General features: G+C 43.1%; 1 protein-coding gene across 1 annotated transcript in view; it reads left to right on the forward strand.

Moving 5' to 3' along the window:
* LRP8 (LDL receptor related protein 8) overlaps positions 1–27989 on the forward strand; it is a 347550-nt gene that overhangs the window by 301595 nt on the left and 17966 nt on the right. Inside the window, exons 11-18 of the mRNA XM_089666537.1 lie at positions 2718–2945; positions 4375–4493; positions 8691–8830; positions 11812–11953; positions 19820–19972; positions 21070–21306; positions 23690–23758; positions 24657–24835. Of these exons, the coding sequence (XP_089522663.1) occupies positions 2718–2945; positions 4375–4493; positions 8691–8830; positions 11812–11953; positions 19820–19972; positions 21070–21306; positions 23690–23758; positions 24657–24835 (1267 nt within the window). The remainder of the gene's footprint in view (positions 1–2717; positions 2946–4374; positions 4494–8690; positions 8831–11811; positions 11954–19819; positions 19973–21069; positions 21307–23689; positions 23759–24656; positions 24836–27989) is intronic.

Here is a 27989-nt window from a genome sequence, read left to right on the forward strand (position 1 = left end):
TAACTGATGATGAGAAAAGGTATTTAGCAGTTTATATTTACTAAAATAATTGCATTTCCATATTCTGTGTACTGTGGGAGACCAGATATAGTGAATGTAGGGTCTGGGGTTTAGTATCACTATAACTTTCTGGTCCACTGACCTGGAATCAAAGTAGGGACCTGTGTCATTGGGCTTTGATGGGCAAATGCAACATGCTTTTTATATCCGTTTGAGAGGCTTCTGAGCTCATTCAGAATTCATTGCATGATTGTAGGGGGTCTAAAGGAAATATGTTTGTGTTCCCCCATTACAAGCACTTGTCCTTTGTGTATGAGCAGCCTCATCAAAGAAGATCATTTTATAACTGTGGTATTATTAACACAAAATAGAACGTCTAAAATAGTCTCCCTGGAATGCTATCCAAAGCGTTTTTGGTCACAGTTGGGAATTGCTGTCTTTGTTCTTGTCCTAGTGACCATTGTCGGGGAAATCATCTGGTGATGTAGTTTATGTAATATCACAGAGTACAGACTTCAAAGGAATCTGATGCTGCATTACTTTCATGCATTAATATTGGGTATGTTTTTATATTGTAAAGTTACAAGATACACAAGGGTGTATATTAATATATATGCTTTGTACAACTGTATTGACAACCACGTAAGAAAAGCAAGCAGTTCAAGATGATATAGATAAGCAAGCACTATTATTATTATTACATCGAATTTATATAGCGCCAAAGGGTTTGCTCAGCGCTGCACAATAGAGGGGGACAATACATGAAACAATACAGCAACAACAAACAGCACACGAGGGGTTAGAGGGCCCTACTCTTTCGAGCTTACAATCTAGGAGGGAGGGGATAGTGGCACAGGAGGAAGTGGCCGTGGGGGTGAAGTGGTTGGAGAAATGAAGGAGGACTGCTGTTAAATGAGGGTGGGGTAGGCTTCTCTGAAGAGGTGGGTTTTCAGGGAGTGCCTGAAGGTGAGGAGGGAAGGCGACAATCTGATGGATTGGGGCAGTGAGTTCCAGAGGATGGGGGAGGACCTGGAGAAGTCTTGCAGTCGTGCGTGGGAGGAGGAGACCAGGGAGCAAGACAGAAGGAGGTCCTGTGAGGAGCGAAGGGTACAGGTAGGGTGGTACTTGGGAATCAGGTTGGTGAGGTAGGTAGGGGTGGTGTTGTGAATGGCTTTGTAGGTCAGAGTCAGTAGTTTGAATTTGATGCATTGGGCCACCGGGAGCCAGTGGAGGGAATGACAGAGGGGGGTGCAGAGGTGGAGCGGTTGGTGAGGTGGATGAGTCTAGCCGCTGAGTTCAGGATGGTCTGAAGCGGGGAGAGCTTGCACTGAGGTAGGCCAGTGAGAAGGGAGTTGCAGTAGTCGAGGCGTGAGATAATCAGGGAGTGAACGAGTAGTTTAGTGGTGTCTGGGGTAAGGAAGGAGCGTATCTTGGCGATGTTGTGGAGGTGGAGCCTGCATGTGTTTGTAAGTGATTTGACATGAGGTTGGAAGGAGAGGTTTGAGTCCAGGGTGAACTATTGATTTATTTCCAGCTAATATGGTTTTGCTGACAAGATAAAGGGGAGGGGGGCATGAAGTTCAGTGCAATCTCCCCAGCAGTTACAATAGTACAATCTAGATGTGATAATAAGCCCCTTACACACACAGACATCTAGGAGCAGTGCATCCCTCCCAAGTGGTACTTGCCCTGGGCATTCAGGAACAAAGGTGCAAATTGCAGGTCTTCAGCATTCAGTCTCATCCAGCCACAGGCTGCCATGGACTTTTGACAGGCTGCCTGCAGCAGGGATGGATGATGCACCTGTCCCACCTTGGCACACTAAAATACAGGGAAGTATGCACTGCTCCTAGATGGCCCTGTGTGAAAGGGGCCTTATTCTGCCACCGGGGGAAGATTTTGTGCATTTTGTAATGCATTTCAATGCAATGTAGGTGGCCAGCTGTGCTAGTGGCTGGATTCTATTTCATGGCCAGTTCACACCATAGAAATGCAGTCCGGATGCGTTCTGGAAGCCTTTCTACATGCTCGTTTTTGATGCGTTCTGTTACATCCCCCCCACCCCCTTTTTTTTTTCACTATAAATAAGGACATGTACATTGTGGTGCGCATAGGTGCATTGTGGTGCGCATAGGTGCATTCTGGTGCGTTTTTGATGCAATTTGCCACGTTCCAGTGCAGTTCAGTGCAGAAAAAATGCAGCATGTTCTACTTTTTTTTTTTCTCTAGAACACACTGTAACTGACTGCACTAGTGTGAACTATGCCATTGGAAACCATGTAACGTACTATCGTGTTTTTGATGCAGAAAAAAAACACACTGGACTGCATGTGGTGTGAGCCAGCCCTCAGTTAGTGGTTTGTTCACAGCAGTGTACAGACACAAAATATCACACAAGATTGTTTTCAAGCTGGTAGCAGACCAAGTTGTCACCAGAACAGGAGGTAAGGGAAAATCACCTAAGGTGGACACCTGTTTTGATGACAGCTGTCAAAGGTTGGATTTCGTGTCAGGAATGGGAATCTTCTCAACAGGGACAGACACAGCAATAAAAATTCAGGATCTGTCCCTACGCCAAAAAAAAAAAGCAGCTTTGTCCAGAGTTGCACTTTAACTGTAGGGCAAGTCCACCAAATCTGTATGTATTTGCCAGACTCTGAAGCTACAGATGATGACAAATTTATTGATTGATCTATTGATTTATTTATGTATTTCAGTGCCCCCCTGGAACGAGCCGCAGACCCCTCGGAGCATGTCGTGCTCATCAATAGTCACCTCCATTCTCCGGAGGGCCTAGCAGTAGACTGGATTCACAAGAACATTTATTGGACCGACTCTGGCAACAAGACCATCTCCGTGGCAACCACTGATGGCTGCAAACGCAAAACCCTGTTTGACCAGAGCCTGCAAGACCCCAGAGCTATTGCTGTTGACCCCACTTCAGGGTGAGTGGAGATTGGAGGATGATGCAATGCTAACACTGTTCCAGGGATTGCGTACAAACTGTTCAGCCTAATGCGTGCAGCTCATGTAATTTATTAGGCCACACTGCAGTAAGGCTCCATGCACACAAGGGGTTGGCAGCGACATTTAGACCCGGGCAGAGGGCACAGGTGTCCTGTCCAGTCCCAATGCTGGCAGTCTGTCAGACTCTATAAGAGGTTGACATTTGCTGTGTCTGGATGAGATTCAGCAGTAATTCCATTTAGGGCAGTGTGCACCCAGGGACTAATGCCCATAACACAGACTTCTTGCAATGTGGGCATTTTTCCCTGGGTGCACACTGCACCAGGGGCGGACTGACAACTCATGGGGCCCCCGGGCAATAGGGGATCATGGGGCCCCTGTGTCCTTGCCCAAAACTCAAAAAAAGCCTATGAAAAAGGTACCAGGGGCATCTCATGGGGCCCCCTACTGACCCCGGGCCCTCGGGCAGTGCCCGAGTTTCCAAATAGTCAGTCCGCCCCTGCACTGCACTAAATGGCAGTACCACTGATTGCACTACCTAGCACCATCCTCCTGAAGCAGCTATCATCCTCTCAGAGTTTGACAGGCTGCTGCAGTGGTGTATTTAGGTTTTGTGCTGCCCTAGGCAACACAAAAATCGGCTGCCCCCCCCCCCTCCTGTGGAGAGAGAGCCTGACACCAACCAAAACCACCTCCCCCCTGACCCCCCACCCGAGAGAGCCTTCTACTACCACCACCCTCCATATACCAGCCACGCCACGCCCCAGTGAGAGAGAGAAAGACACTCACCTTCACAGCTCCAGACATCCCCTGGAGTCTCTGAAGCTCTTCATACACCATCAAGCAACCCACAGCCTCTCTCAGATCCCACCTGGTCCCCATGCTGCATGGGTTCCTTCTTCTGTCCCTTCTTCTGGGGATTGGTGCTGCTCCCCCGAAAAATGCCATCCTAGGCAAATGCCTTGTTTGCCTTGTGGTAAATACACCCCTGGGCTGCTGGCATCAGGGCTGGATGGGACACTTGTTCCCATCCACCCGCAGCTAAACACCAGAGCCCACGCAGCAAAGCTAAATGCCCAGTAAGCATAGGGCCTTATACAAAACACAAATAAGTACATTTCTGTGGTTAACTTTACATAATTAGATGAGAATTGTATCGGTAGTTTTTATTCACATAATGCATTCGATAGGTTTTATGGTCTTTCAATGGTCACAATGCATATATAAATATGGTATTTTAAATGGGCTCTCTGGTCATTTGGCAACACATTTCTAGCATGTTTGTGTTTGTTGAATGCTCTATTTCAGGTGTAGGCAAGCTCTGTACTCCAGCTATTGTGGAACTACAGTTGATTATTCATTGATGATTCTTATTTTAGTGGCATTTCTTCATTCTTTTGGTTTTAGGTTTATGTTCTGGTCAGACTGGGGGGAACCCTCAAAAATAGAAAAGGCTGGATTGAACGGGGGTGATCGGCAGACATTGGTGTCTGATGATATTGAATGGCCCAATGGAATCACATTAGGTGAGTGGATTGAAAATTGCTTCATTAAAAGAAAAAAAAAAATCATTTCCTTACAGCACATAGTTTTAAGAAAGTGTGTATATATAGTACATATACTGTATAAAGAGAGGTCTGTATCTGAAGGTGACATTTTCAAGAAATGGAAGGAAATTTGAACTGAAATGACTTGGTGGTACCAGTACAACTTTAAAGGATAAGTTCACTTTTTTTCTCTAAATTCCTGCTCCCCTATGTACCAATATAGCATTAATCTACTTCCTTTGCAGAAATACAAAAGCTTTCCAATGGAATAGGAGGACCCACCTATCTACCCAATCACTCTGAATCCAATCAGGCATGCCCTTGCACTACATAGTTAATGGTAGATAAAAAGGAGATTGTACAATCAGATTGTATAGTGTATGTGAACTTTACAAAACCCAGAACACAATTCTCTTGTTTTCAATACTACAGCTCTATCCACATAGGCTGTTATGTGTCCACTCAGCACACTATGCCAAATGAATGACTTATGCAGGATGAAAGTTAAGGTAGAAAAATAAAAATCAATGTCTGTATTTAGGTGTCCTTTTATCATGCAGCTGTAAATGACCGCTGCTCAATTCTCCGGCATTCTCGGAGAAGACAGTTCTCCTCTGCCTTTTTATGAAGCGGTGTAGATCAGTTCTCCGAATGAAGGGAGAAGCAATCTACAAACGCTTTCAACGCAGGAAAACGGCTGCTTTTACTATAATCTGGCGAGATTACAGTAAGAGATCAGTCAAACCCAGTTTACTAAGCAGTGGTAAATATCGTTGCTTCGTTTTCGGTTCCTCCGATTCTCCAGCTCTGAGCTGGAGAATCTGGAGGGAGAACACAGATCGCCAGTGAAGGGCTGAGATTGCTCCTTCATATACCGGCCATCTGTGTGCTGAGATGATCAGTGTAGAACATGTTCTCTGCTGGTCATCTGTTTCCTAAACCACTAATGATCGGAGATCAGCGACGATCCTTAGGATCGTCGCTGATCTCTGTTTCATAAAAGGACACCTTAGTGAGAACAGTGATCTCTGATTGATTGCATTTCATTTAAGGAAGTGGGTGCGAGGTAGGAGGGTAGATGATGCAGGGTTTGTGCTAATGAGGTCAGCTGGTCAACTCCTTCCTGTGTCATGACCTAAAGTCTCTGCAGGGAACAAGGCAGAAGTAATGGAGAAGCTGTTTGGACAGCCATCTGGACACTGACATAAAGGTGGGTAGAAAAAATGGAAGGCTTTTAAATTTCTGCAAAAAAAGTAGATTAATGCTATATTGGTACATGGAGAAACTGGAATTTAGAAAAAAAAAAAAGTGAACTCATCCTTTAAGGACAGCAGAATAAAGGAGGAAAGGTGTGCATGCAAACTTTTCAGGTGTGGCTCCGTTTTACTAAAGTGGTCATTGATTAGGTAGTTTTCTTTCTTTCAACCATGGACTGAAGGTCCCTGTTAATGGGGGAATCCCTGCTGCGGCACTATTGTATTATGACAGTGGGAGGTTTCTCAGCCCTCAGAATTCAATGACCACTGCAGACAGCTATAGCCGCTGCAGTGATTGCACCAAAAAAAAACAAAAAACAACAGGCTGGTTGTACATGGATCTAAATTCATCTGGTTCCAGTTGAACGACCAAATTTCGATCCGTTTCTGGCTGGTCTAAAGCAGCTGGTAGAGACCGTAATTCCATAAGGAGTATGTGAATGCAGTGATATTTGTCTGCCTTTTTTCCATGCAGTGGAGGAGTAAACCCAGCTGTCTGTTATTTTTTCTTTCCTTATCTCCTGATTGGGTTACACTTTCTTTCATAAAGTATGTTTCATATGGTAACATGCTGTAACCCCGTACATCGCCTTCTTATCTCCTTCCTGCACCTGTGGAATGTGCACTGCAGCTTGGTCACAGGACTCGCTCCCACTCCCACACTCGCATTTATTTGGCTGGGTCCATAAGATCACACATGAAAAAAATCTTATTCCAGCAGCAGAAATAAATGTGAAGACTTTGTCTTAAAGCTGAACTCCAGGCATGATCTGTATAGCAGACTCCAGCTTGGACCAGTGTAAGTTATGTAATCTTTGTAGTAATCAGCACTACTATGTTATAGCCATGATGTTCCTTTCCTGGTTTCATTCTTCTTTGCTTACAGGCCACAAGGGGTTGCTCACTCAGCGCTGCCACCATTCACAGAACTTGTATTTTTTTTAATCAATACAAGGCTTTCACTAATTGGACTAGTTTTGGAGGAGGGGTAGCGATGTCAGTCTCCTTCTAGTCCAATCAGAGAACGCTTTGTATTCATAACAAATGGACATTCTGTGAATGGTGGCAGTGCTAAGCTAGTTGACTCCCTTTGATCAGTGTGTAGAGAGGAAGCTGCTTGACTTAAGACCTGGAGGTTCTAAGGGTTATTACCCAACCCGACTACTATAGAGATGATCACCTTCCCCCGCAGCCCTTCAGGTATGAGAAATGCATACTTACAATGTTGCAAGCTGGACCAATGTAAGTATGCAATAAAGATCATACCTGGCGTAACACTTTCAAGTGGACCTATACCCAAAACACTAAAATAATAACTAAAAATGTATGCTCACTGAAATTGTACTTTACTATCCTTTGACACATATATGCCTACGGGTTTGCCTTTGTGACTTTCAGAAAAGCACTTGAATCTGTCATTTAGGTCTTTTCCCCAAAACTATTACAAAGTATAATTGGTGTACTGTGCTGTACAGCTTCCCCATTGCTTTGGAGAAATCCATCACAACAAGGCTACTGAAGGAGGTAGATCTAGTATTTATTCATGCACTTGTGTATATAAGCGCTGCCACTTATTCTATGTTATATTAAAGAGGACATTCCAGAAGTCCCAAATAAGTTTACAAGCTGTCCATACCACGGCCACATATGTGCACACATTTTAGTAATTTTGCACAATATAAACTATATGGCCATATGAGGACACCCCTCCAAATTATTGGGTTCAGGTATTTTTAGTGAAGGGTACTGTTAATGCTACAGCATTCAGACATTTTAGACAGTTTTGCACTTCCAATTTGTGGCAACAGTTTGGGGAGGCCCATTTTCTTTTCCAGCAAAAGTGTACCCCTGTGCTCAAAGCTCCATAAAGACATGATGTTGATTTACTAAAACTGGAAAGTGCAAAATCTGGTGTACCTGTGCATGGTAGCCAATCAGCTTCTGTTCATTTAGGCTTTGATGAAAAAAACCGGAAGCTGATTGGCCACGGTGCACAGCTACACCAGATTTTGCACTCTCCAGTTTTAGTAAATCAATCCCATGGTTTGCCATATTTGGTATAGATTATGAGCTAGGTCCTTATCCAACAACAGTACTTGACCTCACAAATTATTTTTTGGCTGAGTTGGCCAGACATTGCCATAGACCCAAAATCTTGTAAAAGCTTTCCCAGCGCCACATCCCCCACTTCTGTTGTTTTTTTTTTATAATCTTCCATAGTCTGGTTTTGCTTCTAGAGGTTTCCTGTGAGATCTCAGGGGTCTCCTTCTCCTGTCTTTTCTTTCTTCTCCCCCCTTTGTTCTATCCTGATCTTTACTTTCTAGTTTTCAGTGCAGGTCTCTCTCATGCATAGGTATCTTTGGCCATTAAGTGTCCAGTCCTTAGGACACCCACAGCCTGCACCCTACTTTTCTAGATGTTCATGTTACATAAAGTGACCATTAGACCAAAGATTAGGTGGGTTGTTTGTAATATCTTTGGTCCTGAAGCACAGTATCAATTGCTTACAAACTGCCTTCTTTTATACCTTTGTATGCCTTGTGGGAAAGATTTACAAATACTGGAGCACTCCGGATCTGATGCAGCTGTGCATGGAAGCCAATGAGTTTTTAGCACCAGCTTGTTCAATTAAGCTTTGGCAATAAAACCTGGAAGCTGATTGGTTTCTATACTGAGTTGAACCAAATTTTGTACAATCCAGTTTTAGTAAACAACCCATATGGTGTACTAAACTTTTGTATGGATCTATGACCTATGTTTGATCCGTGTCGCTTATGTAAGCAAGCTTTCCCAGAAGTGAGAAGGCTATTATAGCTCCTTGGTGATGGGGGTAACTCCATATTAGTGCTGATGGCTTCTATGTGTGTGATGGTCAGGTGTCCACATGCTCTAATGTCTGTGAATTGTCTTATCACCCTAGATGTACTGACCCATCGCCTATACTGGGTAGACTCAAAGCTCCATACTCTATCCAGTGTGGACTTCAGTGGAGCTAACAGGAAACTACTGATTTTCTCTGAGGACAAACTGAGTCACCCTTTTGGCCTGGCAGTGTTTGAGGTGAGTTGGAAGAATGTATAACGTTTTTGGATGGCAGGACTTTCTATTCACCACACTGGCACAACTATTTTCTTAAAAAAATAAAAACAAATTGATTTTTTTTTTATATATACAGTGCTCAGCATAAATGAGTACACCCAAACAGATTTGTCATAAAACCTTTACTTTCGGAATCAGCATTTTTTATAGGACACTATACTACAAAATACTCCCACAAATGTGGCCCATTGATTGCAAACAAGATTGTTAATTTGCACACATAAGAAAGTATTTTTCCTACCAAGTTCATTCAAAACCATGTTGTAAAAATGAATACACCCCAATGAAAGTCTTAAGGAGCAAGGCTAAATTTTAGACAACAAAATCCTAATTAAGAATTCAACTACAAGTGAGTCTAATTATTCATTAAACATGTGTCTAGCAGACAGTTCATTATAAAAGGGCATTACTTAATAAAGAACACCCCTTCCCATTTCATGCTGACAGCAATGGCACCACATGGAAGAGAAATGTCACAAGGCCTGAGAAAGAAAATAACTTCTTTACACAAGAAAGGTGAAGGCTACAAGAAGATCAGCAAAGCTTTATTTACCAGTCAGAATACTGTAGCAAAAGTGATACATAAATGTAACAAAAATAGAACTGCAACCATCTCACAGAGACTTCCAGTCCGTCCACAGAAGTTAACACATCAACTGGAGTGTCTTCTGATGAGAAGGGTTGAAGAAAATCGCCATGTAAGTTCACTGCAGTTAGCTAAAGAAGTAGAAAGCCAAACTGGGGTGATTGTTTCCTGTGGCACAATACGGGGTACACTGCAGAGGAATGGCATGGGTGTCGTCCACGAAGGAAGCCTCTCCTGAAGCCCATGCACAAAAAAGTCAGTCTAGAATTTTCCAGGGCCCACGCAGAAAAAGAAGAACACTATTGGGACTGTGTACTCTGGAGTGATGAGACCAAGATAAATGTTTTTGGAACTGATGGCTTCAAAACTGTGTGGGGTCGCAAAGGTGAGGAGTACAGAGAAAAATGCATGGTGTCTACTGCATGAGTGCTGCTGTTGTCAGGGAGCTGCATTACATTGATTATATCATGACTTCACAGATGTACTGCTCTATATTGAAAGAGAAAATGTTACCATCACGCTGTGCCTTTGGTCGTTGTGCACTTTTCCAACATGACAATGATCCAAAACACACATCCAAGACCACTGTTGCATTTCTGAAGAACAGGGTGCAAGTGATTCAGTGGCCAAGTATGTCACCTGATCTGAACCCAATCGAACTCTTACGGGGAATTCTGAAGAGAAAAGTTGAGCATCGCTCTCCATCCAGGCTCTAAAAGAGGTCGTTCTTGAAGATTGGAAAAAGATTGATGTTGCAATATGTCTCCAACTTGTTCATTCCATGCCTAGAAGACTTGGTGCTGTCCTTACAAATCATGGAGGTCGTACAAAATACTAGATGGAATAGTTTTTGTTGTGGGGTGTATTAATTTTTGCATCAGCTAATTTGAGTAAAACTATAGATTTTGCAATCTAAGTTAGATTATTACCTTCCATGTAATGAGCTAAAAAAGTGTTCTATGGAACTCAAGGTGTTCATTAGGATATTGATTCAAATCTTACTTTTTAAAAGGGGTGTACTTATTTATGCTGAGCACTGTACATGTTATGTGCAAAGCATGTGAATAAAATTTAAGATAAAAATACAGAGAACAATGGACCCCCAAAATAGATTGTGCTTAATCATCTGCTGTAATTAATCCTTCAGTGATACATAATGGGTGTCCCCAATAGAACAATCACTTTCATAGCGGTTGTGATAGAATGCATGTTGCTCAACGCGTTTCCTGGACTTGTAGTGTTCCACTTCCTCAGGAGCTAAGAGGATCAGGTCACTATAGATACATCAAAAGTTATTTAAGATTTATTCAAGAATTCTATCATAACAAACCTTTATCACACGATGCCCAAGGGCACCCCTCACCTATACGTATACATGGAGAGCACTTGTGTAAGTCTCCTGGCAAATGCCTGGGTGGGGAACAGTGTGGGAAAAAAGGAAGGGTGGAACATGTAACATGTACCCATAGCTACAGCCGTGCCCGCAACCCCCTCCCTCATACAGATAATACGGGAAGATGTTTCCCCGTACTATCTGTCAGGTTTGAAAACAACGCGGCCGTGTGGGGCTCTGCCCACAGCGGCTGTGGGCTTGTAGTTTTCAATGGTGCAATGCTTTCCAGGCTCCTTTGGACAAAAATAATAAATGCACATTTTTTTACCTGCAAAAAAAAGTGCATTTATTATTTTTGTTCAAAAGGTGAACTTATCCTTTAAAGCACATAATGCCAGGGCCAATCAAATTATACACAGGCCAGCGGCCATCAGAGCGAACTTGATGTAACACCCTAGAACCATGCTGCTTCTGCCGCAAAATGTCTATTTATACATATCAAAATGTCATCATAATGACACAGAGAACAGTAGACTTCACCCCCTCATCTTAAGTACGGGTCTGATGGGGATTGCCACAGGAACTACAGTGTAATCAAGGAGCACTAGCTCCAATCATGCAGTGCCATAATGAATGACTCATTCAGGGCTGATTATGTGAATATCGATTGTGTGCAATCCACTGTGGCACTTTTGGGTGCAAAATCTTCAGCTTCTAAAGCAAATTGTCACAAGGGACTCATAATACTTACTTTTCTTTTTTTTGTTTTTTGTGCAAGAACCATTCCATAATGAAAAAGCTACAGCATGTTTTGGGCCTGAATAGTCGCTTTTTCAAGCTGGAGTTGAAAGTGCAAAGTATGAATCTTTCAAATGAAGCAAATAATTGAATTGTATATGACTTCCCCTGTTTCCACAATTTTTAAACCTATCCCATGTACCTATTTATATTCATATAATTTACGTTTTGTATGTTTTTTGTCGTGCATTGAACCCCCACATCTTGGTTATCCTTTTTTCCCAGGACAAGGTTTTCTGGACAGATCTGGAGAATGAAGCAATATTCAGTGCGAACAGACTTACAGGAAAAGAAATTTATATCTTAGCAGAGAATCTCAACAATCCTCATGATATTGTCATTGTTCATCAGCTCAAGCAGCCCAAAGGTACAGGACCAATCAAATCGGCCAAAACTTTACAATCGTTTTAAAACCAAAACTGCCACTTTGTTAGCCTGGGGAAACCAACACTTTGGCTATCAAGGGGATCATTTTGAAGGCCTAAACAAAGGTTGTGCATTACAACGAGATGCACCATGGTTGTCTGCATATACATGGAGAGATTTGCTAAAACTACTGCACACAGAATCTGGTGCAGCTGTGCATAGTAACCAATTAGCTTCTACCTTCAGCATGCTCAATTAAGCTTTGACAATCAAACCTAGAAGCTGATTGGTTACCCTGCACAGCTGCACCAGATTCTGTGTATACCAGTTTTAGTAAATCTCCGCCATTGTCTTCTACTACTATCCAATTGCAGTTGTCCATTAGGAGTATGGGAGACATTTTATATTTCTCACAATCATTTAAAAAAAAAATGCAGGCATTGTATGATACCTCCCGAATGTCCTCTCTGCTTTATTTAGGATGGAGCTCTGACCCTTTTTCACAAAAGTCTTTTCCCCCAAGTGCTTTAATATACTTATCAACCGAAGTAGCTTTCATGGGCTCATCTTTCTTATAAAATGTGATCCATGTGTGTATAGTAGATGTGAAAAATGAAATGTTGGTGCACAAACTTCACCAGTAATAACTTTCATATTCCATCTGTGAGAGCCAAAGAATTTTAATGGTGGCATTGTTACTAACTGGCAATGTAAATCTGCTAGAACCAATTGCTGAGGAGTGCTGCGCCAATCTCTTCAACAATCACTATATCAAACAATTCAATCGCTACCAAGCCCACATATGCAGTTTCCTATCTTGCAAGCCCTTGTGAAGGGGTTAGATGCCCCTTGAAAAGACTTGGCGTTCTCAGATTTTGCTTTGGAATAAACTTGTGTCTGGACTTTAATAGCAAGGGTTGGCACTTCAGTTCTAGATTTACTCACTCCAGTCACAGCCCAAACTGACCGTGGAAGCCCTTTTGGTGTGCAGAGGCTGCCAGCCTATTTGCCTACACAGTGGGGTTGATTTACTAAAGGCTTATATCCTGTGCACTGAAAGTGCAGTTGCTCCAAATGTTAGTAAATGAGCAAAAATTGGTAATTGTTACTTATCACTGATGTCCCTTAGTACAGAGGTGCCACAGGGATGTGTGCTAAATCCTTTTTTGTTTACTTTATACACTTATGATTGTGTTTCTCAATCTCTGTTAAAATTCGCAGATGATGCCAAGTTAGTGGGGAAAATAAGGGGCGGCGATGAGTCTGCGTATCACCAGGATATTGAAAATCTAGTTGGATGGAGCAGCGAGAACGTAAAGTTAAACGTAGCAAAGACAAAAGAGATGATTATTGATTTAGGAAAGTACGGGAGGTTAGCTACGAGCCGGTGATGGTTAATGAGAGGGCAGCACAGTGGCTGGCAGTACTAGGGTTGTGGGTTTGAATCCCAACCACGGCACCACCTGCCTGGAGTTTACATGTTCTCCCTGTGCCTGCGTGGGTTTCCTCCCTCACTCCAAAGACATGCTGGTAGGCGAAATGGCTCCTGTCTAAATTGGCCCTAGTATGTGTATGTATGAATGTGAGTTGGGGACCTTAGATTGTACGCTCCGTGAGGGCAGGGACTGATGTGAATATATAATATATATGTAAAGCGCTGTGTAAATTGACAGCGCTATATAAAGTACCTGTACTTAATAAATAAATAAATGGATGCAGTGGTGTAGCGTGGGGGGGGGGGGGGGATTATGGAGGCATCCGGGCGATCGCCCTGGGCACAACATTTACAGGGGCTCAGGAAGGAGTCCCACGCCCTGTGTGTGTTGGATCCAATGCTGAAGAATCCCCAAAAAATCTTTCAGCACTACCATAACACCCTCATGTTCACAAACAGCTTTTGAATGTCTATTTTTTGTGAGTGTGAGTATAACTTGCTAAAAAAAAAAACAGTATTGTAGATGCCAGGCAGGAACTCCTTTCTCATCTGCGGGGGATACAGCTGCTCAGGGCCACATAGGCCGATGCTATGTTTATAGTTCCGGCTGCAGGGGAACCCTGAGTGATCTCTCACTGGGATCAGTGGAGCGGCCGTGTTTGGGCACAAAGAGGAGGGGAAGAGAAGACGCTGCCAAGGAAAGGAAGAAAGATAGCCAATGGGATCTGCACTACAAGGAGCTTCTTCCTCGGCCCAGTTTATTTGACCTGTTAGCTAACAGGAGCATGTGCTGGCAGCATGTGGGAGAGAGAAGAGAGGACACAGCCTGAAATGGGGGACAACCTTGTAGACAAGAGGCAGACCGATTCCAGGCTCAGCCTCTGCCTGCAATGATCCATGTGAGTTTTTTTCTCTTGCACTCTGTAGCGGAACCGGCCCAGTCTGCTCTTGGATACCTCCGTTATAATACCGCTTCCCCGTCCGAACACCAACAACAGACACCACAGCCGACCAAACAAGACTAGACGACACCAGTCTGTCTGAACATGGAACTCTTTATTTGATTCTCGAACTGGCTTTTTATACACTTGGAAAAATCTTGGGAAAATCCCCCCTCCCTGCATAATGACACAGGGCGGGGCAATCTACACTTGGCAACAAGAGACACACAGGTATTCAAACAGGCACAGGGTGACTTACACATAATATGGATATGGGGAGCTGAGACGGGTCTCCCCACCTCTCCAAAGTGAGCTGGGTTCCATGGGCCCCCCACCCAAAGTGACTCCCGTCACACACTCGGTCTAAAGATCAGAGAAGCAGCTTCTGCCAGCATAGAGAGAACAGACTTCTATAGGGAAACAGAGGGTTGACAGCAGGGCACCAGAGAACAAGATTCTTTCATGCTGCATTGTAACACCACAGGCTTTTGGTAACCATCCACAGCATGACAGTACACAGACTTCTGCATTTATTTCTGTCCGCAGAAATCATGTTTTTTTTTACAGAGACTTTCTGATAGGGAGAAAAGAATGCAGGATGTCTGTATGTTCTGTCCATCCTTCCATCCATCCATCCTAACCCCTGCTTGCTTTGTATTTGTATAAACATTGCTGGTGTCACACTACAAGATGAATGAATAGTCCATCTGGTTCCCACACTGCACAAAGAGACTGGGATGTTGCACACAGCTTGCATGAGCCCATTCAGTGTGATTGGAGCTACATTTCCTCCACCTAGGTGTCCAGGAAGCCCAGGTGCCTGTCCAGTGTGATTGCAGCAGAATTTCCTCCATCCAGGCAGTCCAGGTGCAATGTACAGCCTGTCACTGACATGAATGGCTGTAGACTGCTGTACTTCTGTATTCAGCGGCACATTCATTAACATGAGTACAGCAGCATATAGCCATTCATGTCAGTGACAGGCTGTACATTGCACCTGGACTGCCTAGATGGAGGAATTTCTGCTGCAATTACACTGGACAGGCTCAGCCACCTCTATCTGTGTGCAGTCCTTCATTCTGTTTTTTTTTTTTTATCAGCACCAGGGATGATACTAACATTAAATGACAACAATACAAAAACAGTGTTACAATTCCAACATACCTCTTCTTGAAGTATAATAAACAGTAATAATGTGAAGTTTCACCTAATCACAAAAACACCAGCAGCAAAAAATACCAATATTGAGCTAGTACACTGTACAACAAATGATAGATGAAAAAATAAATCAAATCATTATAAACAAAATTGTATAGTGTGTAATAAACACAACACTGACCTGCTAACACAGTATCCATGTATAACATAAATAATAATATAAATATTGAAAACACTAATGCCCCACAGACACAGTGTGCATGGATTATATATGGATAATCATATAAAAAGTACAAAAAAAAGTGCAACACGTCTAAAGAAAACAGTCCAGATAGATAGTCCTGTACACAAGTGCAGAAGAACGTCCCACTTCACCCAAATAAGCCTTAAGTAATATGTATGCACCCGTGGACCCAGACCACAAACACGTACCTTCACCCCAACAGAGTGCGTTCTCACCTTCCAATTAGACCTACATCAGCTATAGGTCTAAATGAGCTTGAGACTGCCAATCATATAGGATCCTCCGTGATTGGTCAACGGGTTAGGGGGCGCAAATTGCTTGCCTTGCCCCGGGTGCTGACAACCCACGCTATGCCACTGAATGGAGGTTGAGAGGGTAGAGGAGTTCCACTTCCTGGGAACAATAATTAGGGGGGACCTGTCATGGACAGGACATATATCCCGTCTGGTGGGCAAGAGTCATTAGAGACTATGCTTTTTGAGGAAGCAATGGAGGGCAGGCTTTTCAGAGTGGGTCATTTTTTTAGCTTCTATAAAGCTGCCATTGAAAGTATGTTAACATCACATTTTTTTGTGGCAAACATCATGCACAGTCCATGACAGAAATGCCTTGCAGAGGCTGATAAAAACTGCACAGAAGACTATTGCAGGAGTTAGTCTATCCAGTATTGATGAATTGGGGGAGGTATCTTTGGAGAGCAATGAATATATTAAAAGATAAGTAACATCCAGGTAATGGTCTGTATACATTGCTACTGTCTGGTAGACCGTATAGAAGTATTGGCTGTCGTTCCACCAGGTTGCCGAATAGCTTCTTTCCTTGTTCTGTGCGGCTCTTGAATGCTAGAGGTCATGTGGAATAAGTGGACTGGAAGTTATGTTTTTATTACTGTATTTATGTTGTTTTTGGTTGTTTTTTGTTGAGCGTGGAATTCCTTTTTTTAATGTGAGAGAGCTACAATTGTGTTTCATTTTATGATTGTTATTGTAAAATGACAATACATTTTCTGATTCTGAATATGCAAAAGGCCAAAATGTGTAACATTAGAGAAAGGAAGGGATATAATACACAGGGTGCCAACATCCCTAAAGAATACAAGGGGGGGAAGTCTTCTTTTGGATGGAACTTTAACGGCACAATTTTTATATCGTAAATTTGAACAGTTCAATAAAGATTTCTTTAAAACAGTATGCAGTTTTATTTTTACAATCTTAAAAAACAAACATACAGCTACAATATATATTGCGGCGGTGTCATCAAAGATGGTATTGCAAATCTAGTCATGGATCATGCGTAGTTCACACTTGACGCGTTTTGAGAGCAACAAAAAGCTCTTCCTCAAAAGTGCTCAAAAAGGCATGACGCATGATTCCATGTGAGGTGAAAACCGCCAAAAACTAACTAACCGCAGTGTATGAGTGCGGAGCGATGACCACAGGAAATTTGTGATAAAGATCAGGACTGGGATGGCTCACAGCTACCAAGCGTGCCTTGTTGGATAGACCTGGTACATTGCCTTTTAGTGGGTTGTTTTTTACATCCCAGTCCTGATCTTTATCAGGCCATCAATATTTTCTCACTCAAATTTCTTGTGGTCATCGCTCCGCACTCATACACTGCCCCATCAGTTTTAGCCAGTAGGTAATCTGGTTGCCAGTGCATTTGTGCGGGGCCCCTTCAGGAGGCGTTTGGGCGGCATTTATCCTTCACTGGTTTGTTTTTCTTTACTATTTTTTGTTCTATCATTTTTGCCTGAGATATATATATTTATTTATTTCAGGTACTTATATAGCGCTGTCAATTTACGCAGCGTTTTACACATATATATTGAACATTCACATCAGTCCCTAACCCTCAAGGGGTGTACAATCTAAGATCCCTAACTTACATTCATACATACACATACTAGGGCCAATTTAGACAGGATCCAATTATCCTACCAGCATGTCTTTGGACTGTGGGAGGAAACCGGAGCACCCGGAGGAAACCCACGCAAGCACAGGGAGAACATGCAAACTCCATGCAGGAGGCGCCATGGTCGGGAATCAAACCCATGACCCATTTAATATGAGATATATGAGAAGTCCGTGGCTGTGCTCGTATAACAATTAGTTCTTAAATTTTTGGTGGTTTTTACCTCACGTGGAATCATGCGTCATGCCTCTTTGAGCACTTTTGAGGAAGAGATTTTTGTTGATCTCGAAACGTGTCAAGTACGAACTATGCATGATCCATGACTAGATTTGCAATACCATCTTTGATGACACCGCCGCAATATGTATTGTAGCTTCATGTTTGTTTTTTTAAGATTGTAAAAATAAAACTGCATATTGTTTTAAAAACAATCTTTATTGAACTGTTCAAATTTACTATATAAGAAAATTGTGCTATAAAGTCCCGTCCAAAAGGGGACTACCCCCCCCCCCCCCCCTTGTAAAATGTGTAACATTGTGTTAAATGCTTCAGTCTCTGCATACTGTGTACCCCTCTTCATAAGTGCTCACATAGCAGTTAACTTATCCAGTTTCTGGTAGCAGTAGGGTACGTCATGCTGTAAAATCCAAGGTTTAAGAGGTCACGGAGAAAGGCGTAGTCTGTTCATGAAATGATTGCGCACTTGCAGGGTGGATTTGATTTAAATCAAACTAATTTAAATCACTAGTCAGTAAGGCTTGATTTAAATCCTAGTTTTCTACATAAAGACTAATTCTTGCTGGTATAACTTTAATATGCAAGTAGATGAAGATTTTTAGAATAACAACTTTTCATATTAGTTTTTTTATCCCCAGTTTAATAGGTTAATCATTAATATTTGGACAACTTTTCTGTTGTACTTAGGAAGAAGAAAAATAATCATTACCTTAATAATAACAATTTAAATAGATTTATTCAACTGAAACAATAACATTCCAGCATATATTATTTGCTTAAACAAACATCCATGTTTGTTAACTAATTTGGCTAAACAGAATATATATATTTTAAGAAACTTTAGACTGTCAGCCCCTTCCTCCTCACACTTAGTTTCACTTTCTTCTTGTGCAGATCTATTCCACTCCAAACAATCAGAAAAATATTGTTTCTATTCTATTCACTGAACTTCTTGAAATTTAGCACTGAAGGGGTTGATTCTGTATTCATAGGTCTGTAGAAGTTAGGATTAAGGTCTTTTTCCTAACTCTGTTCATGTTATAACATTTTTGCTGTGAAGAAGAGGCATGTGATCTCCGCTGAGTCAACTTCAGTTTTGAGAACTGCAAAAGTAAACCAAACATCTGTGATAATATCTTGTAGGCAGAGAAACTGCCCAATAATCTTACAAAAACCTCTGGAAGAGCATGACATTGTGAATGGATTCATGGAATTTATTTACCAAAAAAATTAAACATATACAGCCTTATTCTACATAATTAAAAAACTAATCTTTATTTCATGATGGAATAACCTTTGGATGGTAATATATTTTCCTCAAAAAGCATTTTATTCAAAAAAATCCTATTTAAATCAAAAAAATCAGATTTTTTTTTATTTTGTTTTAAAAAATCATTGATTTTTATCCACCCTGCGCACTTGTGAGAACCTCTGCAGACAACTCTTGATCCCCTGTGCTTGAAACAAACATTGATTGTCCAAACTGCATTTTCTGGACGATTTTTATTGTGTAGCTAGGATAAAGTTGATTCTAAGGGTGTCGGTTCCGTGCATAACATGAATGCTTGGCCGGAGCAATTGTGTGACCAGTGAATCTCCTGGCTGCATTCTTGTGTCCATGGCTAATCTTACATGAAGTGATCTCAATATCTAGATGTGCTTTATTTTTACTGACAGTCACATGGTGGCCATCACAATGCCAGATGACATTGTTCTTCCACAAATGCAACCTGCATGGAAGGCAATGATTGAGATCTGAAAAATCAAGTTTTGACCTTATTTATTCCAAATAAAATAATATAGTCAACTATCTTTATTCTTCTGGAGATGTCAGTTCCCTTTGTTGTGAAAAACCAAGTGACATGCTTGTGTTTGTTTCCCCTTTTTTGTTATTGCTCACATGACATTCTTACAATTATAATGTGTTTTTTTTCCTAGCTATAAATGCCTGTAACCAAGGACCTCTTCCAAATGGTGGATGTGAATACCTGTGCTTGGCAGCACCACAGATATCCGTCCACTCCCCCAAGTACACCTGCGCCTGTGCCGACGGGGTGGAGTTGGGACCAGACATGAGGAGCTGTGGGAAAGGTAATTTGATAGGAGGGAAGCACAAGGATAAATTATAAAAGGGATAAATGGATAATTGAGGACAGTGCAATTACTGATCACCTGGGGATGGAAGATAACACTGGCTTTTTTAAAGGATAGGTACACCCTAAATACAATTTTCCAAATTCAGCTCCATCTTCAAAAAAAATTCTATGTGGAACCACATTCCAGACGTCAGAAAAATGCCAAGACTACAGAGCCTGGCCTTCCCAGGGACAGCACAGTGCTCCTTTCCAGCAGCATCTTCAGCCTGCTTTAAAATGGAACATGTTACACAAGTTCTGAGCCCAGCTGTAAAATATAATGGCTGCCCGTCTTTACCTTGGTTGGATTTCAAAACAAGCTGGGAGCACAGGGAAAGGATGGCACTGATCTTGATCATGCCAGGCACTATGACCTTTCCACATATTTTTAGTATTGGCTTCATGGTGGGGATTGAAACTGGCAAGTTCTATTAAAGCTGCAGAAATCTTTTTACTATTTGGTAAAGACTGACAGAAGTAAGCTGTATTGGGCAATCTCTGATCCACTTTGTGATTTTCTTATGCAGGCCATAGACGGGTCGTTTATTGGTCGAATTTTCGTCCGCACGAAAAATCGGCCGATATTCACGCCGTTAGTTGGGCCAGCCCGTTGGCCGTTGTTCGCGGATCTTCTCGTTTAGTTTTATCGGTCATGCTGGAAAATCCATGAAAAACTGCCGTGGCAGCATCAGCAACGGGGCCGACCGGTAAACGGCCCGTCCATGGCAACCAGAGGAACACAAATGCTTTCCTTTTAGACACAGTAGAAAGATAGACAAAACTAAGCTATTAAAGAGGGATTAAAAATACACAGTATATATACTAGTATTTTATACCACTCTATAAAATATCATTAATATTACACGTGCACTATTGTGGGAATGGCCTAAATAGGGGACTCTGTGTTTGGCCCACTAGTCAAGGATCCTAGACTACAGGAACCATTGCAAGGAGCATTACAATGGGGTGGTGGAAATGGCAAATATAACCAAAGGCTTCCTTACTTTAATATTTTAGCTTTTATTGTTTGCTTTATTGTGTGTTCCATTACAGCAACTACTACAACGGTAGCAACAACTATACCAGCAATTACTACTGACTACCCTACCACCGATGTGCCCACTACACCAGCGCCGACAATTAAAATAACACCATCCACTACGATTACCACCTCCATTGAGATAACATTGAATCACTCCAGCACTACTGAGGACTTCCAAACTACCTCTTCTTTAGGCCACAAGGAGATTAAGGTGCTAACTACTGATAACAGCAGCGTCTACCAACACTGTAAGTGCTTTCACATCCTGTTTAGTTGTGGTTATTGTGAAACAGAGATTGAAAAGAGACACTGAAAAACTTTTTGAATAGTATTCTAGTTGCTTTCTAACCCTTAAGATCTCAAAGTGACCCTGTCATCAGGGGTTCACTTATAAAAGTAGGCTAACCCTACTAAAGAAGACCATCTATACTCATCTTCCTGGGGGCCCATGTCTTGCCGCTGCATCATTGCTCCCTGGTTGACACTCTCCCTGTTGGGTTGAATATCTGCACCCCCAGCTGCATGCAGTGGTTTTTCCTGATAGGTTATACCTCCTATAGTGACGTATGACTAAGCAGGATGATCCACTACATGTGGCAGGGGGGAGCAGGTGTTTATACACAGATTTTAGAATACCTGCAGTGGGTGGGGATTAGCGAAGTAGCAGTGTTTCAAGACACAAACCATTGGAAAGGTCATTGTAAATAGGCCATTTTTTAGGGACGGTCTACTTGTATAGATAACCCCGTGGTTTTTAACATTTATAGGTAATAACACCAGAGATTGTTGAGTCAGGGAATATCTGATTAACGCCTAGAAGGAATTTTTTTCCCCGCTGGAGCAAATTAGATCATGCTGTACAGGGTTTTTTTTGTTTTATTTTGGTTGAACTAGATGGGCCTATGTCTTTTTTCAACTTAACTATGTAACTATATGGACAGGGTCACTTTAACGTTTAATGTTTGGTGGTACATTAGTTATAGTGACAAAAGAATTGTTATGGTAGTTTTGAGCCCATGGAATTTTGGGTGACAGGAATGCATGGTAAACAATTGTGACTTGATTTTAGTTGTTCCACAGACCATAGAACGTCTTCCACTAGAATCACCACTAGTGGTGTTTATGAATTGAAAAGGATAATCTGATAGTAGTCTGTAGAAAAGCACAACACAGTCAGTATAGCCCTACTTTTTTTTTTTTTTGATCAGCCAGCAGGCTAATAAAAAAAAAAAACAAATGGATTTCCCTGTCCACATAATCAAGGTGGATGGAGGAATTCTACCCGCTGTGCTATTGTGTTCTGACAGCAGCAACTTCTCTACTGTCAGAATACACTGATCAACACTGCAGCTGAGTGGCTACATACACTTATCAAATAAAAAATTTCCAGCATTCCCTTTGAGAGAAGCTGATCATTAGATCGACTTATCTTGAGCAGGAAAAGTCATAGATGGATCTAAATTTGTCTGGTCCTGGCCAAACTGGTTAATGTTTGATCCTTTGTGGACAACTTTAGGCTGCTATGCAACCAGGAGTTTGAAACCAGCAACTGTAGAACTGCCCTGGGCAAAAAAAAACACATGAGAAAATAGTAAGTGTTTGAAACTTTATTTTTAAAACATATGCGCTCAGAAAAATATTAGTAGCTACATCTAACACAAAAATCACAATGACAGACTTGAAGAGAAGTCAAGGCCATGTATACAGCCTGGGATTTGGGGCCTCCACCCTCACCATGCACCAAATGCAGGTAGTTTAAAAACAATGTTCTCTTATACATTCTGGACAGGATAGGTCCATTTTAATAATGGGACTACCAGTATTTTTAAGATTTCAAAGGGTTTAGTTATCTAATGTTGGCAGAATCAGCTGAGCATTTCACCAGGAAATGTAGTTGACCACAAACTGTTATGATCTTCCTGTTTTACATACATCTTTCACTGTTGGAAGATACGTTTTCAAAAGTTCTGCAGATGTGTGCATTTCAGATGCGCCTTGCAAGTACCTCACCACAATAATCCTTGCACTAGCAATAATTATTACAAACCACATATAAACCATATAATAAAAAAAGAATTCTAAATTATTTAGAAAACGTAAGTAAAAAAAGGGGTCACCTGCAAATCCAATGTCCAAATAATGTCCAGGCATATACTATCAGTCACTGGCTCTCTGCTCATTGGAGCGCCGGGCTGTGGAGGGGGCGGGATTGTCTGCATCATGCTCTTAACAGTGCACTGAGAGGCTGAGCCAGATGCCCCTTAGGCTTCTGGGTGGATCCCGACAATAAAGCTGGGATCTATCTAGTGCCTGGACCAGCTGAGTGATGGCAGCCGATGCTGTTGGCTGAATATGGATCACAGGAGTGAGGAACTAAGTGCACATATGTGATCCATAGAAGAAGTAGGGCCACTGCTGCCTGACACGTTTCATCATAATAGTGACATTTTTAAGGGATCAATATGTTGAGGTTGAAATATCAGGACATGCTTTGCACGTAATTAGTGTTAGTCAATGTATTGCATCTAGGCTCTTACTTGGAAGTGTTGAATAAGTTCAATGTCGGTGGTACTAGAAGGTGCAGTGTGTGTATATACAAAGCCCCCAGAATTGTTTTTTTTTTTCTTGTAGATGGAAATGTAGATTCTGACCTCAGGTCCACACTGACAGCAGCAGTGATTGGTGTAGCCGTGCCTCTTGGTGAGTAAACCCTGTGTAAATGGTTTGAATGTGTAATAAAATGTATGCAGCTCTTATCTCTAGATATTAGTGACAAAATTATGAAAATATAGATATGCTCTGTGAAGACACATTTTTTTTTAGTATTATTAATGAACAGTTATATTGTTAATGTTTACAGAAAATTAATTTTAATGGAAATCTCACATTTTACGCACCTCCCCTTTATTAAAGTGGTTGTAATGGCTGACAGTAGTTTATCTTCATGCATTCTATGATGGGGGTAAAAAGCCTGTGTGCTGCTCTCCCAAAACCTCCCCTAATACTCACCTGAGCCCCTTTCAATCCAGTGATGTGTACAGGAGCCTCAGCTATCCTGGGACTCACTTTTCTCATTGGCTGAGACAGCAGCAAGAGCCATTGGCTCCCACTGCTGTTAATCAAAGCCAGTGAGCCAATGAGGAGGGGGGGGGCAAGCTGCAGCTCTGTGTCTTATGGATGCATAGAGCAGGGCTAAGGAGGTGGCACACACCAGTGCCCCCATAGCAAGCTGCTTGCTATCGGGGGCTCTGGTCAAGGGGGAGGAGCCAGGAGTGTCGGCAGGGTACCCAAGAAGAAGAGAATTGGGGGCTGCTCTGTACAAAACCACTGCACAGAGCAGGTAAGTATGACATGCTTGTTTTTTGTTTTTTTAAAGCTGACACTTAATGGAATTGAAGAAGTGGTTGGCACGAGCTATGAAACATTTTCAGCATTACAGGACAAGTCTAGTTGTCTATGAAATTTGAAAAAAAAAAATCCACAGGTATCCAACAGGCCCACTACTGGATTGTACGTAGTTTTCCTGATGTACGTTGATGTTGTTTCTGATGTTGCTCATACCTACACCTTACACTCTGCTACCATTGTATTTCCATAGCTGTCCTCGCTCTCCTCTGCCTCTCCGGTTATCTCATTTGGAGGAACTGGAAACGAAAGAATACGAAGAGTATGAACTTTGATAATCCTGTCTATCGGAAAACTACTGAAGAGGAAGAAGAGGAGGAAGAAGAGATCCACATTGGCCGAACAATGCAGATAGGCCATGTCTACCCAGCTGTGAGTATTTGGTTGTTGCAGACACAGAATGATGAAGACAACAGAACTATTACGGCTTTCAGTTTTAAGAGGCATAACCAGTGTTGCTTCAGTCTAAGAATTGTCACTGTTAGAGATGAGCGAATCGAACATGACGAAGTGGAATTCGTTCCGAAGATTTGGAAAAATTCTATTCGCGACGAATCCGAAGATTAGCAAACTTCGGATGCACGAATCGAATTTTCCCAAAAATGGCGGCGACATGTGTGGCGACAGGAGAAAATGGACAGAGAAGATGGGGCGGGGATCTCTGGGAAGGCGCGCAGACAAGGCGCGCTGACCCATAATGCATTCATGAGTCATGAATCATGACATGTGATCGCATTAGTCAATCAGCAGCCAGCCAGCCAGCACTGTGTAATGGTGGAGCTATAAATCGCGGCCATCTTAGAATTCTCCATTAGCCTCCGGTCATTCAAGAGAGACAGACCTCTGTGTATTGAGGGACAGAGTTGGGGCCACAGAGACTTTAGGGCCACAGAATTGTTACTCAGGGCCACAGAATCGTTACTCAGGGACACAGAATCGTTACTCAGGGACACAGAATCGTTACTCAGGGACACAGAATCGTTACTCAGGGACACAGAATCGTTACTCAGGGACACAGAATTGTTACTTAGGGCCACAGCTATCAAAGAATCAAAAATTTAAAGTGACATACACCATTTTTTTTTTTGGTGGCTGTCGTGCACAGTTGGTGCTGCAGTTTGCCGATTGTGCAAAATAAACTGACTTTCTGCTTCACAACCACTATTGTACGTTCAAAGAGTTAAATCCATTTACACGCCGGCTGGCGGTAATATTTTTTGGGTGATTAGTGCATTCCAGTGACAGAAACGTACAGTTTCCAGCCAACGGCAAGCTGCAATTGACCGATTGTGTACAATAAACTGACTTTCTGCTTCACAACCACTATTGTACGTTCAAAGAGTTAAATCCATATACACGCTGGGTGGCGGTAATATTTTTTGGGTGATTAGTGCATTCCAGTGACATAAACGTACAGTTTCCAGCCAACGGCAAGCTGCAATTGACCGATTGTGCTAAATAAACTGACTTTCTGCTTCACAACCACTATTGTACGTTCAAAGAGTTAGATCCATTTACACGCCGGGTGGCGGTAATATTTTTTGGGTGATTAGTGCATTCCAGTGACATAAACGTACAGTTTCCAGCCAACGGCAAGCTGCAATTGACCGATTGTGCTAAATAAACTGACTTTCTGCTTCACAACCACTATTGTACGTTCAAAGAGTTAGATCCATTTACACGCCGGGTGGCGGTAATATTTTTTGGGTGATTAGTGCATTCCAGTGACATAAACGTACAGTTTCCAGCCAACGGCAAGCTGCAATTGACCGATTGTGCTAAATAAACTGACTTTCTGCTTCACAACCACTATTGTACGTTCAAAGAGTTAAATCCGGTTTTATTTTTGGGGTGCTTATTGAATTAAAGAGTATGTCAGACAACACGCAGAGGAGTGGCAGAGGAGGCAATGTTTCAGGAGCGAGCAGACGTGGCAGCAGAGGAAGGGGTCGAGGCAGCACTAGTCGCAGCCAGAGGCCAGTGCTCCCGGTGTCATCCAGCGGTCGTGTCTCCACCGACAACCCTGCCGTCATCGATTGGTTGACTCGGTCGTCTTCCTCTTCCCAGGTCACCTCTGACACCTACAGCCAACGGTCGGTGGGTACGTCAGACACAACCGTTAGTTGGCATGGCCCGGGAGCAAGCCCACTGAAATCACGTGTCCTCGACCTGCCCCTGTCCTTTGGTGTTCCCTCACCAAGCGAAGTATCGCATGCTGTGGGCTCAGCCCCACTGTACAGTGAGGAAGAGCTAACAGAGGGCGGTCAGGAACGGGGGAGACATCCGCCTCTTCAGCAGCCAGGCGAAGAAGTACTGGCGAGGAGAGTGGCTCGGTAGCCGGTCTAGAGACAGGTCTGTCTCCTGACCCACACGCAGCCGAGGGGGCTAGTAGTGACGCGGAGACCCTAATTGATGATGATGAGGCTGATCGCACTTGGCAGCCTCGTCGTCATCAGGCTATTGCTTCCGCATCATCAGGAGAAGAGGGTGCCAGCTTGCCAGCGAGCAAAACAGTCGGTAGGTTGCCCAGGAGGCAGCAGGGTCGCAGCAGTGTCAGTGGAGCCAAACGGCCACGGAGTAGAGCACCAGCTCCACTGCAGCCTACCACCACGGCCAGTAGTGGTGCCGGTGTGCACGGAGGAAGTAGCAGTCAGCCAGTGAGGAGTATCGGGGGCAAAGTTTCCTACTCGGCGGTGTGGCAATTTTTCGTCAAGCCGCCCGAGGAAGTAAACGTAGCCGTATGTCGACTATGTGGCCAGAAAGTCAAGCGTGGCCAGGGGGCCAATGTTGGGACTACAGCGTTGCGTCAGCATATGCAGCGTCGCAATTCGGTGGCCTGGGAAAACCGTGATAAAGATACGGCGGTTCTGCCTGCCCCAGGCCCCGCTCCATCACCTGCTCCGTTACTTGCTCCGTCACCCGACGTCAATCGCCCTCTATCAGCCAGTCAAGGCTCCAACACCTCTGCTGAGGGGAGTTGTCGCTCGTTGGCATCTTCCGCTCGTTCAGATGCTCCTTCTCCTGCTACTCCTCTTCACGGATTCCGTCAGCAGTCTTTCTTGGAATCCGTTTCCAAGAGACAACAGTTTGCGAGCACGCACCCGACGGTGCAGAAGCTGAACGTCCTCCTGTCCAAGTTGCTGGTGCTGAAGTCCCTCCCTTTCTAAGTGGTGGACTCAGCACCTTTCCGAGAAATGATGGCTTGTGCCGAGCCGCGGTGGAGAGTGCCAAGCCGGCATTTCTTCGCCAAAAAGGCAGTGCCAGCCCTGCATTCACATGTAGAAGAGATGGTGGGCCAGTCTTTGAGCATGTCGGTCTCTGCCAAAGGGCACGGCAGCGCCGACGTGTGGAGCTGTAACTACGGTCAGGGACAGTACATGTCATTTACGGCCCACTGGGTGAACGTGGTGCCGGCACAGCCGCACCAGCAACTTGGACAGGTCACGCCGCTTTTGCCTCCACGTTTGCACGTCCTTGGTCCAGCAAAGATGTCCGCCTCTACCACCTCTTCTTCCGCCGTGTCCTC

Source organism: Staurois parvus, unplaced genomic scaffold, assembly GCF_062004578.1.
Source record: "Staurois parvus isolate SC_StPar_1 unplaced genomic scaffold, SC_StPar_1.0 ptg002753l, whole genome shotgun sequence".
In the NCBI taxonomy this organism is placed as follows: domain Eukaryota; kingdom Metazoa; phylum Chordata; class Amphibia; order Anura; family Ranidae; genus Staurois; species Staurois parvus.